Source organism: Synchytrium microbalum, assembly GCF_006535985.1.
Source record: "Synchytrium microbalum strain JEL517 chromosome Unknown SmJEL517_scf0001, whole genome shotgun sequence".
NCBI lineage: Eukaryota > Fungi > Chytridiomycota > Chytridiomycetes > Synchytriales > Synchytriaceae > Synchytrium > Synchytrium microbalum.
In genome coordinates, this window is record NW_022158350.1 from 1536068 (window position 1) to 1548926 (window position 12859).

The window sequence follows — 12859 nt, forward strand, 5'->3', positions numbered from 1 at the left end:
CAAATCATATATCAGCTGCAACAGTGCTCTTGAGGCCAACGGTCCCAATTTCAAACTGGGGTTCAAGGCCTTGATACCGAGACCCCAAAAAACCGATTGATGAGATTGATCAGAGCAAGTCAGAACTCGTTTTCTCAAGGTGTTCCTGTGACAAAGCGGCCTCATTTTATGATGCAGCCAAAGATCAGATGCGTGTCTCTTTGCTATATCTTATGTCACACATAGCATGATAGCAAAATTCAGAAACAAGAAACGTGCATACGTAGCAGTATTGATCGGCCTTCGGCCTGACCTGATGGCCACGAATGGTTGATTAAGTTCCATTCGTGGTTTGTTCATGACCTTACGCGTCATTATTACGCGAAAGCTTCGCTCGGATTTGGGGAAAAAAACGCACCTCCACAAACTATCATAATATCATCGCATCTCTTTATCTATAGTTCTGATACAAAGTCGCCAGTAGAGCCTGTAGCATAGGACCCAAAGGCACACAAATCATGGCCGGAAATAACTCTGAAGCTGCAAATCTATCCGCCAGGATCGCAAACTTTAGTAGGAGCCAGTTCAACCCATATAATGAACCCATGCCAACCAAAAGCAGCAAATCCAAACGCATATGTGGCCCAAGTAGTCTAGTACGGCTGTTTGGTGCTCTACGACGAGTATCAGCATCTGTATCCCCGAAACCATTGAACTTATTTCTCCCCTTTGGCCAATACATTCCAAAGGAAGAAGGAATGGTAAAAGTAAATCTCGAATGCCAACAGCATCCTAGACAGCATCTACCGTGGAACCGCTATCCCGTACAGGTTGTGCTAGTGGACAAACCAAAAGTAATGGCACAAACCCGCACTGCCACACAACGAGACGAGAAGAAAATAGATATCTCCAAGGAGGTATCTATAGATAGTAAAGGACTGAAGTTCAAAGGACTCTTCCGAACGTTTGCTACCAAGCTTGTCGTTTGATATGAGCATAGTTGTCGTCTCTCACTCCGCATGGGATGTAAATAGAAATTGTAAACAGACCGACTCGCTTTAGTACGAGAAAGTGTAATACTCATATCCAAAATCTTAAATAAATAAACCGGTATTGACTCCAAATTCATGCCAATGTCTTTCACGTGTTTTCCGAATTTCCATCGGAATTTCAAGATAACACATTTGCCTGGCTATTAGTTTGTCGGTCTCCAATATGGGAGACGGTTTCGAGCTGGCTTTAGTAACTCATTGCACTCCCTTTCTCGAAAACTATGCAGCTAGAGACTAATTTTTGGCCAAAAACAGGCTTTCGCAGTTTTGAAGACTAAACCATTGGGAGCGTCTATTGAAGGTATTAGAATCAATCGTAAATTGTTATAAATCTAAAGAACTATTCATTTCTATACTAGATCATATTCGTCACGTACGAAACAGACTGGCATCACAAACTGAGCACCAAAATAACACCAATGTGCTGTTACCATCGCCAATTCCCACTGCTCAAGAGGGACACCAAGTCGACATTGATACAAGGTCTCTTGGGATGTCATTACATGAGTCGCGGCAACGATGTGTGGAGCTGGAACTAGGTGTGTTTAGAAGACGTATCAACACAGCTTAACACATCTGTGACAACCTAACGTTTAGAGCTTGCTACCCATCGAAATGCATCTAATCAAACTGGCGCCAAGAGAAGAAAAGTAAAGTCTGCTGCTGATGAAGTCAAAGCTAGTGCTGCCGTGAAAGAAAGTATGCCTGTTGCAATACCAATGGAGGCGATCACCAGAAACTTACTCTTTCGCTCCTAACCAGTTTTTAGTCTATTTTCAGACACAAATCGTCAAGCTGTCGAGTTTCTCATGGTAGTCGCCAAATTTGCAGACTCGTTGCAAAACCCAACAGGTGATGTGATTATTCGATGACCTGTCGATCGGACTTAGACACATCTGAGAAACTTAGATAATGGAATTCCAAATCAAGAAACGATTGTGGATACTTGTGAATCTGTATTAAAGCTGCTGGAAGATCAATTAAAGACTCTAGTTGAGAAGCCAGTCAACCAAGACATTCAAACAACTGGTGGAAACAGATCAGTAGATCTCATCAATTCCATGCATGCCATTTTGAAGGGTGTTGCTTGTGAGTGATGTGTGGCAACCTTCTCCCACGTCTTGAGACTCAATAATCCACGTTTTGAGTAGCAACCGCCACATCATCGATACTCACCTCACCAAATGCAAAACGAATACGAGACTCTCAAATCAAGCTTCTTGCATCTGTTCCTCACTCTTTGGTTGTAGTTCACCAAGTCAATGCTAAACCAACTCTATCCTTGGAAGCGATTTCAACAAATCACCCACAACCTCCTGCTGCTGCTGCTGCACCAGGCAATCCAACAGCATCAACTGCAACTACAACTACTCTAGAACTGCCTTCAAATTTGATACAAAATGGACTGAGTCAGATTCTTTTGGATGCTTGTGCTCATCATAGTGATTTGGTTGTGTGTCTCATTGATTCACTCAGAACTGAATTCGACCAAATCATGGTGCACAGTAAAGTGGGCAAACCAGTTACGATTGAAGAGGTGTGGATGCATCGTATTGATATGCAAACTGCTTGGATGGTAGTGGAATTGGTGACCAAGATTCTGAAGAAGTGTGTTGTCTCACAAAACATGCCAGATTCATTATGTGAGTGGTAAATTGCTGATCTATACGCATTATTGGCCTCATATCAATGTACATGGAAGCCATCCGGTAACTAAAAACAACCTCATCACTTAGCAAAATGCTTGAAAGCCCTGGCTTCTTCACTTGCTAAGGTGATTTCGTCACGTACTGACGCAGACCTTGCTTTATATGCTTGTCATGTAGTAGGCATGCTTGACTCACTGCTACTAAAGTCCATCGATTTGAGCTCGATAGTATCGAAATATGCGAAACAATAGACAAACATTCACAATTGCGTCAAAATGGCAAAGCTGACATTTCTGATCGAACGCAAGGAATTGTCAGGGTCATTATAAGCGAAAAAGAACAGAATAAAGCCCCGAAGTTGTGATGGTTTCTTTGCTTCTTGTTTCTTAGAAGAAAAGAGTGGTTCTTGTCTTCCTCCTTCCTTCACCAAAGTTTAGTACCGCTTGCAACTTGCTCAACATACCACAACATACCACAGCAGGACGTTCTCATAGTGTAGGTTCAGCGATCCGTCGCCGTCATATTTCTCCACTACTGACACCACGCTTATCGTCTTTAAATTGCAGATACCGAGCTCAGCAAGACTTCTCCGCAATTTTCAGTTCCCAACTTTCCTCCACAACACACAACATAGAATGAAGATTGCAGCCATGACAGTCATCTCATTATCCTTCATGCAATTGGCAGCTACTCAGACTATAATGCAAATCCTCAGCACCTACTCGGCTGCTGGTTCAGGAAAGGTGAGTTTTTTTGCTTCAGTTTCACTTGTGGCGTACATGAGGGGAAAGAGTGTCGGAGGCAGTGAATACATACATCATTGCTATGCACATGATGGATACATACTCTGGATCACTTCCGAATCTATTCATGAAGTCGGTCTTTGTGTGTCATCTGGCATTAAAAACTATACATTCCTGTGCTGCACATTCTGTCATTTTTGTGACTAGTGTATCATGTCAACATGATTTTGAGCGTTAGTAAAGAACAATGCTTCCACTCAGCTATGCCATCGTGTTGGGAGTGGAGATATGGTTAAGCTTGCTTAACCGAAATAATGCTGCTTGACTACCTCGGATGACCTTGCGTCCCATCGGTACTCTTCAAGACTAACACTTGTCTCTATCTGATAGGCATATACTCTCAACAACGTCACCCTTGCCTTGAGGGCTGACAGCTCTGCTCAGGCTTTGGTCTCGCAAGGTGGTTCAACCTTCTTTGCCCCAGTCGACTCGTCGTATATCCCTGCCGTTACTGGATTGGGCGCCGTCGCTACCTCTGACTATTTGCACGCTGCTTTGACTTACCATACTCTCTTGAGTACTGTGAGTACTCTCTGACATCACTTTGGAAACGGCCTCAACAGTTCATTTGACCTAATCCCACGCTTCTTTTATATAGCAATACAATCCAACCCTCAATGAAACAAACCCATACAGTCTCTTGGAAACTGCCCTCAAAGCACCATCAGCCTTTGTCAACTTGCCAAGTGGTGGACAAAAGATTCTCGCCATCAAGGGTGCCCCAACTAAACTCAAGTATGGGCAACCTCTACAAGCTACTATCTTGGATACATTTGTTGCTACTGATGGTATGTGTGAATCCCTTCCTACATTTTGACTTGCGTCATCAAAATGGAGTATTAAACCCTTTTTTGCACTGCCACCTGCCTAGGTGTTGTCAACGTAATTGATTCCTTCATGTTCCCACCTGCCCTTGCCTCCGTTGCTGCTGGTACGTTCGGCAACTCCAAGTTCGTATCTGCCTTGAATGCTACTGGCTTGACTTCAACTGTAAATGGCTTGTCTGGTGTTACAATGTACGTTTAGTCCTCAGTTCTTTTTGTCACTATAAGAGAAAGCTTGACAAGCTCAATCCTCATCTTTCATCGTTTCATTTTTAGCTTGGTCCCACAAGACGTTGCCTTCCAAGTAGCAGCTTCAACCTTGAATGGATACTCAACTGCCCAAACCACTACATTGCTCAATAATCACATTGTAAAGTCCATTGTATACAGTACTAGCATTGTCTCTGGACAATCTTTGAACACTGTTGGAGGTGGAAGCTTGAGCTTCTCTGGTACATCTGGCTTGACAGTTACCGCCAACGGTGTTACTGCCAACGTAGTTACCTCAGGTTTGTTTATGCACGAAAAGGCATATGTAGACAGATACAAAGTGCTTTACTAACATGCGTACTATTGTCGCTTAGATATTCCCATTGCTGGTGGTGTAATGCACATAATTGACACTGTCTTGTTTACCTCGTCTGGATCGTCCAATCCAAGCACTGGCACCAACGGTACTGCCAAGAGTGACGGCTCAAGAATCTCATCAGCAACTGGTCTATCTTTGGCTGGTCTAGTTGCTGTTGCAGCTTTGGCTCTATAAAGGATGCAACCTTAGCTCTCTCTACTACTCGTAATGGACAAACCTATTGTGTAAAAAAAACTCCCCCAAACGTAGTGGCCTCCCAATGTATAACAACATATTAAAACGAAATAACTATAAGAATGTGGATTTGAAGGTGGTGTTTCAAGAAGAAAAGCTTAAATGGTCAGCATTTTAAATTGTATTCCTTTTCCTTTTTTTTGTTGCTTTTGCTCGGATTGAATAGAATATCATAGCCTCTAAATAGCAGTTTGCTTCTGTTCTAGCGGAAGACGCGGGACATTTTGCTTTCACGAGACTTGACATGTATTGTTCTCAACCAAAAGAGTCTGATTCCTGTACAAATTGTATATATACTAGTGCGTGCGTGTTGTTATGAGTGATGTAAGTTACAACCTTCGCAATGTTCTCTTTTTGTCAGTCGCTTCCTTCTCCAACTTTTTATCTGCTGGCCGTTTCTTCACAGACGCAACCGATCCAGACATGACATTTCCATGAGCGTTTGGACCCAGTACCTCCGCTAGTGTCGTTCCTGCTGCTGGTGTTGGACTTGTAGTGGTAGTATTGGTTGTATTTTCTGCTGTTGTTGTGGTTGATGAATTGGGTATTGACGAATCGGCAGTTAGTTTGGCTTCAACAACCAACTTGTCTCCTGTTGCTGATGCTGTTGTCGTCTTCGTTTTAGGTATAGATGGGAATTCGCCTTTATTTGGTGCGTGGATTCTAGTCCACATTGCTGCGTGGTGTGTATATGCAGAGTAATCCTCCAAGAGTAGCTTGCCGGCCTCTTCGTTCAGAGCTGATTCTGGGTTTGGTGCAATCAATAAACAACGAATGACCTGTTGAAGTAGAATCGAATGGGATTAGTTCGCAATCGAGTGACAGGACGAAAACAAGTGTTTGTGACGAAACATACGAGTAAGATATGATCAATTCCATAATCCTTCTTCCAATCTCTCTTCAACGTATCTACACAGATCTCTCCACCAGCTTTTGATACATTTGGATGAAATATCTTGGTGACAAAGAAGCCTTTTGGTGGTTCGTTTGGGAACTCGCTCCCGATAATCAACTTGATTCGAAACACTCCGCCCTCGAATGGTGTGCCCTCTATATGTGCCAAAAGACCGAATGTTAGCTGTCGAAAGTCGCTAGAGAATGAGTCAAACTGTACCTGGACCATGTATTAAGGCCTGAATGTCCATTATATTCTCTTCATTGAGCAGGATTTTGATCCCTCCGGCAGGCTTTCCATTCATTGCTTGTAGTTCTATAGTCCAAAGATTTACACTTCATTTCAACAAAATTGACGTTTGCTGTTTTGCGCTTGATTACCTTTGGTGACTCGTTTGATAACGGTAGGATTGTGGTTTTCTGATGAAGACGACTAGAGAATGGATGCAGCCATGTTAGCCAATAGGTCTAATTTGCTTTGTATTTCGTCAAATTCAGCGCTTTTTACTTGCCATTCTGTGTGTAGAAGAGCGGTAGTGAGATATATGGAGAGAACTAGGATCTATTGATGAAGCCAAAGAGAGACTTGATAGGTCCTTCGTCTATAAGCAGTGTCTTGGGTTCAAGGTGTTTTGCCACCCAAATTGACTTTTTTGAAGTGACGAGTAAATGCGACGCCGAAACAGACAGTTATTCTTGGAGCTCATAGACAGAGGAGTTGACGTCGATCTCGTAATGCTGGAACTATCAGAGCAGTGAACGATCTACGCGAATCATCAGAATTCGACAATCAAAGGAACTACTCTAACCTGCTCCTTGCTTCACACGTCAGACACTTAAAACTATAAATTTTAGTTTAGCTTTCAGCTTTTAAGGATAATAGATATCAGACCCACGCCACAGTCCCTTTATAAATAGCAACAGTCCATACCACGCAACAGACACTTAACGCCCTCCCCGTTGTCACCCTTCAATGGTCAATGACATTCGTCGTAGCCCAAAAGTCACATTGAGCAGCCCTTAAGTTATCAAGCTCATTCGTGAATCCCAACAATGTCTCTTGGAAAACTTGCTGTTTGCCATTCACGGCAGTGTATTGTGGCCAGTTTGCTCCATTGCTGACCAGGCCATTCGGGTCTCCATACACAGCAAAATTGGTCCATCGCTTCATCATGGCATCAGAGAGCAAGAGCTCTAGTGGAGTCAGTAATGTACCGGGGGTTCCCCACACGAGGGGTAGTTCTGCAGCATGGAAGACACCGAAGATAGGCTATAGGAGAACCAAAAGAATCAATGGAAAATTGGTTAGCAAGTCCCCCAGTACCACTCTGCAAAGCTTTACCTGAATTGCAGCAAATTCTGTAATCACTTGATTGAATCGATACTTCCATGCAGGCACTCCTGCAGAAGCATATGCCTTTAGTACAGCTCTGGCGGGACAAGCAAATCCAGCATCTCCAAAAACTGTGGCAGCAGCGCTAAATGCAGATCCTCCGTACGAAGAGAGTGGGTATAAAGTGCTGACGGTCGACAGGGCTGAGGCAACGTTAGGCCCAAGTTGACTATTCAGACTTTGCGTAAACCAATTATTGAAATCTGTTTGAGAAAACGACAAGATAAGGCTTGACGGTACGAAAAGCGTTCCCTGCATGAAGGGCGACAGGGGACAAGGTGAGAATCAATTCTACAGTCAAATGGCACGCCGCTTGGGACTATTGTGTGTGACGTACCTCATTGGTGTTGGTGCCGATGATGACTGGTATTTTACTAAATAGTTGGTTTGCGAAAGCGACTCTGGGCTTATTGTTTAGATATAGTTCATCGATTACAGGTCCAAAAGAAGCCTGGTTGCAAAGTCAAAAGGGTCAACAATGAATAATCTTACGACGTGAGAAACTGTTCGTTTTTTTGCGTTTCTTACGTTGGAAGGAATTGCCGCAAACAAGTCCTGCCATTTCAACGTCCTCAAGCAATTGATTTTATCAGCAGCCTTCGAGCAGCCCGCATTAGCCACAATCGTATTATAGGTGCTTGTGGGTACTGGTGCATCAGCGTTGAAATAGGCACCAGAAAGAGAGCTTCCAGATTCTAAAATCGCTCGATGGAACATAGTCTGTCTACCATTGCTGGCGATTAGGTGCGAACCAATGGAAAGAGCTCCAGCAGATTCACCAACTAGTTTGTAGAAATGCAAGGACAGTCAAAACGGTGGAAAATCCGAAATCACACCGATGGAGCCAGTTTGCAAGGATGCCAAGACTTTCAAATTTTCGTTTTCTCTTACAGGCTGTGATAGAGTAGGGATCGCCTCCAAACTGCCTGATGTACTTTTGAACCCACTTGAAAGCAAACTGCTGATCGAGATATCCAATATTCGTGGCGCCCTGAGCCAGCAGATCAGAACCAGCTAGGAAGCCAAAGACGTTCTGAAAGATGCCATCCGTGAAATTTCAGACCCTATCGTGATTGAAATGAAGGCATTGACAAGCTCACCAATCGATAGTTGATTGTCACCACTACTACAGGTGAAGCAGCATGATTGACCAGAACTTCTCCAGAGAATGGAGCACCACCAGAACCAGTCGTATCTCCTCCACCGTGTATCCAGACCATCACTGGATATACAGTATTGGCTGGAATGTTTCCAGGTGCATATATATTGAGAAACAAACATGCCTATACCGAAACATGCCTGGTAAGCAGGTATTGACTAAAGCACGTCTGCCACATCAACTTCAGCGTCGACAATGCGCCTACCTCATCAATGACAGGAGTCAGGATTCCAGACTTCTGTGCACAAGCAGCTCCAAAACTGGTGGCAATATACGGATTGTTGGTCAAGTTGGTAGGAGGTGATGGAGGCTTAAACCTCAATGGTCCGACGGGTTGAGCAGCATACTAAGAAAAAAGGAATCACGTTCAGATGGCTGCTTTGTTGTATATGGGATGGTGACCAAACTTCATTGTAGTTTTTTTTCGAAGAAGCTGCTTACAGGAATTCCCTTCCATGCTCGCACGCCATTCAAATATAATGAGCCCTTGACAGTTCCTTATGTCGAAATAATCGGATTAAAGCTGGTTTCGTAAAGCATTGTGCTGTCTAGCGCTTGTGCGAGCTTCGTGAATAGTTACCGTAATCCAAGGAAACAACATTCGGGTCAGTCGAGCAATAGCAGAGCCCGACCAAAGCGAGGAGCAGAAGCATCTGCATTTTTGGATTCAATGCTCGTTGCTTCTCCCGCTCCTAGTATGTGGTAATCGGTTTTGGGATGCAACGTGTGACCGCTTTCAAAATAACTCAGACGCAAAGTACGAGAAAATAAAAGTCTTGTCCCGATGAGTGGACGAATGAGCGAAATATTTACATTTGCAACGTTGAAGCTCACCTTGCCACGTTAAAGCGACCGCCTAAGTGAATCTACGTGAATCCCTCTCTGAAAGGACTTGTAATTTGGATGACTACCTCGACAGCCAACGAAGCGTGATTGACATTGGAGCGCTCCAGACCTTTTCAAACGCGTCAACATAGACTATGAAGGACATCCGCACAGGCCATGATGGATTCCCATGAATGATACTGATTTAATTACTTTTGGGTAGACACCCATGCAAAGGAGTAAATATACATATAAACAAGGTGAAGAAATTAATCAAAATCATCTACGTGGCGGATTGCTTGCTAGATTGTAAACCAAGTCCTTGACCATTACGTTGAAAGTTACTCGAACAGTTCCTTGACTCCGAACCCTCGTTACTAGAAGCACATAAAAGCAATCAGTAAACACACATTCTAACAGTTTGAAGGGTTGATGGTATACCTTCTCGTCCTTCATTCGTTGCAACAAACTTGGGATCCAGGAATTCTGGTAATTGTCCAGTTGCCCAAGACAAGAATCCACCCAATGCCGATGATGAGACAGGTACAAACATTGGTACTTCCTTTGTAAATCTACAACACAACGTGTCAAAGCTCTACACTTTACGGTGCAGCCAACGACAGGATCACATAATTACCTGCCAGGACTCAATGGAAGTCGAATACTTCCATACCCACGGACCACATCTCTTCCCATCGCATCCAGTCCATACACGGATAAGACCATTTGTGGCCATCCTAAAATTGCAATCCGAGATGTATGAGAAAATACACAAAATGTTCAATAACTGCGCCCAACATCATACCAAAAGCGTTTGTAGACTTGAAAGCAATCTCAATCGGAAAGTTAAATACACAAATCTTTGAATTCGGCGGGATCGTCTCTTTCGTGCTGGGTAGTCCCGTTGATTTTCTGGACATTTGTGTGATTCCTTCCTCCAATCCCTGGGTTTGTGTGTGTTTAATGTTGCAGTAGATCTAGATAGATTGCTGTTTCAACGTCATAGTTCCATAGTGTCATACCGATAATAAGACCCAGTCTGGTCCGTTCGTAAAGCTAAATTTACAATACAGGTGGTCCATGCCAGGAAACTAGTTTGTTTAATTTCTTGTTATTAAAACGAACTCGAGGGATTGTATGCTTTGAACCTACATAGGCAGACTCGATCTGGCCATTAACTACCAAGCTGAATGCTCCCGATGGTATGGACGGTAGCGATGGAGCGGCTGTCGCTGCCATGATCAAGTTGTGTTTTTAAGTAGATGCAAGTTGATTTTACAATTTAACACACTTTATACATGTTTTATAGCACAATTAAGCCAGTCAGTTTAGACTTTGGTGTAGCTTGAATGGTTACAAATTGCTCATCACTTCGTTCAGCCCAGTGCGTCGTCTGAAAAGCGTCTTCCCAAGAACGAAGTACTTCCCCAAATGTGATCAAGATCTATTTTCAAGTTTCAATTTCATTATGAGCAAGATTATCATTCTTTCAATACGTCATCGCAACTTGATCGGTCATCTTCGTCGCCAAAGACGCGCCGCGACCACCATGACATTCCAGAATCACTTACCTGCGACTTATCCAGCCTATTATCAGCTGGTCTACTAAGACCAACCAGGTAAATCCTAAAGCTTGGAAATGGTGACTCGCTTTCGGACGAGAATGGATTCGGCCATAGTCTTGGCGTCATCATAGGAAGCCTACGAGTGAGCTCTGACAGAAGCCCAATAGCTCGTGATTCGAAACGGCCAGCTAGATGGTCCAAAGATTCCCTACTCAATGCTCCCAGCTGGACCTTTATATAAGTTGGAAAGCTGTAAAGTGCATTAATCCCTTTATTCCAAAACAAACACAGACACGCCTGTTTCATCTTACCTGGTCAAGAACTCATCAATACCAGTAACCATTATATCCGCCAACCAAGTAGCCCTGTTTGTGGATATCAAAGCAGCTGCCCGCACCATCTCCTTTACAATAACAGCCCGAGTCGAAACAATCACATTACGAAGTACATTATGCTGAGGTTTGATTGGTGAAATCACCATCATGGCATTGAGTGCTTGAGAAGTCTTTGCCGGCGGGCTCCATCCTTTAGCAGTTTCACCAAATCCTATAGGCACAGTATCAAATGGCCAGCTAGAATACGTTTTGAAGAATGTGGAGACTGCGGTAACTGCAGTCATGTTGGCTGAGTGCTCAAACAAGCGTCCGAATAAGATGGATATGCTGTGACCATTCAACATTCCCATTCCAGCAGACCAGATCCCTCGTGCGCGAGCCCATAAGCGGATGGTATGATGCGCCAAGATGAAGGCTTTTTTGGACGTGCCTAGCGTGTTGATTATACACTGGTAGTCTCGATACGAGTTTATTGGGTGCAGAGACGCAGCTGGCAGTCGTGCAAATATTGGTGATGTATCAATGTCACTCAAGTCTTCTATTCTAAAGGATACGAAAAAAGCCGATACGTAAGTCGTCTGTATAACCAAAGTCGCTCCCACTCCTTACATGTCGGTATCAGAAATACTAGCCCAAGCATATTGTACATCACAGTACACAGTTAACCCATGCTGCCTGATTTCCAATTCAGCAATGGAGACAATTGATCCATCTATTACCCGAATGACTTTGACCTCGTTACAGCTGCCCCTTTTCAAAGTCGTAAAAAAGGCGTCTTTGCTAAGCTTCGATACCACTAGCATATCGATATCGGATGCTGGTGAATATGTGCCAAGAGCATAAGAACCAACAGGTGCCATGCGGAATGGATGATCTAATATTCTTTGAAGAAACAATTTTAAAGTACCAACAGCAGTGGCCCTAATATTTGCGTCTTCTGCAGACGGAAGACAACTGCGAGAGGATAGCAGATTCTCCAAGTTCTGGTCTTGATACATTGACTCCTGGTTTGCAGTCTTCAATGTTGGCTGGTCTACACTAAGATCCGCAATGACACCAAAGTGATCCGATATATGACCACTAGATCCGTCAGGATAGGCTTCCTTTTCCGTGGCAAAAATCTTTATGCACGTGGGTTCCATATGTGGGCTCTTGAAAATAATGCGATCAAACCGCTTTCCAGGACCGATTTCTATAGGCAAATTATAGTCCATGTCACATTGAAACTTCGCTCACAGAAACGAGGAAACAAACCATTCGTGGTTAAGGCAGCCAGAGTGTTGTCTGTTGCATCATCTATATTGTAGGTTTTTAAGTTAAATCGTAGGTACAATCGACTCAAAACAGCCAGTGCTTTACATGTTGCTCCAAGATCATCAGGACAAAGCTTCCGCCACACGTCCACGTATGCGTCGTCTCTGATAACAGGCTCTTCCTCGATTCCCTCGTTGAAATCACCACCTGAAATTTGCAAACTTTAGTACATTGCTTGCAAATATTTCTGTTATCTCTCGTACCTATAATGACGTCTTCGACGCCACCCAGAACACTATAAAGT

General features: G+C 43.6%; 3 protein-coding genes across 3 annotated transcripts; 1 reads left to right on the plus strand and 2 right to left on the minus strand.

The window, feature by feature from the left end:
- Window positions 1–497: 497 nt before the first annotated feature.
- Window positions 498–5070, plus strand: SmJEL517_g00386 (uncharacterized protein; the record flags this gene model as incomplete). The annotated part of the gene is made up of 13 exons (XM_031166315.1): window positions 498–896; window positions 1287–1332; window positions 1391–1570; window positions 1629–1730; window positions 1812–1883; window positions 1941–2120; window positions 2183–2639; window positions 3315–3423; window positions 3814–4005; window positions 4082–4271; window positions 4355–4499; window positions 4584–4816; window positions 4892–5070. 13 exons carry the CDS (start codon window positions 498–500, stop codon window positions 5068–5070), a joined length of 2484 nt encoding a protein of 827 aa, XP_031027959.1.
- Window positions 5071–5459: 389 nt separating this feature from the next.
- SmJEL517_g00387 (uncharacterized protein) lies at window positions 5460–6329 on the minus strand (the record flags this gene model as incomplete). The annotated part of the gene is made up of 3 exons (XM_031166316.1): window positions 5460–5909; window positions 5987–6180; window positions 6245–6329. 3 exons carry the CDS (start codon window positions 6327–6329, stop codon window positions 5460–5462), a joined length of 729 nt encoding a protein of 242 aa, XP_031027960.1.
- A 665-nt stretch (window positions 6330–6994) lies between these two features.
- SmJEL517_g00388 (uncharacterized protein) lies at window positions 6995–10640 on the minus strand (the record flags this gene model as incomplete). Its single annotated transcript, XM_031166317.1, has 14 exons — window positions 6995–7294; window positions 7367–7669; window positions 7755–7868; window positions 7946–8199; window positions 8309–8450; window positions 8518–8700; window positions 8782–8922; window positions 9018–9073; window positions 9689–9778; window positions 9843–9973; window positions 10039–10138; window positions 10207–10345; window positions 10424–10492; window positions 10554–10640. 14 exons carry the CDS (start codon window positions 10638–10640, stop codon window positions 6995–6997), a joined length of 2109 nt encoding a protein of 702 aa, XP_031027956.1.
- Window positions 10641–12859: the final 2219 nt, after the last annotated feature.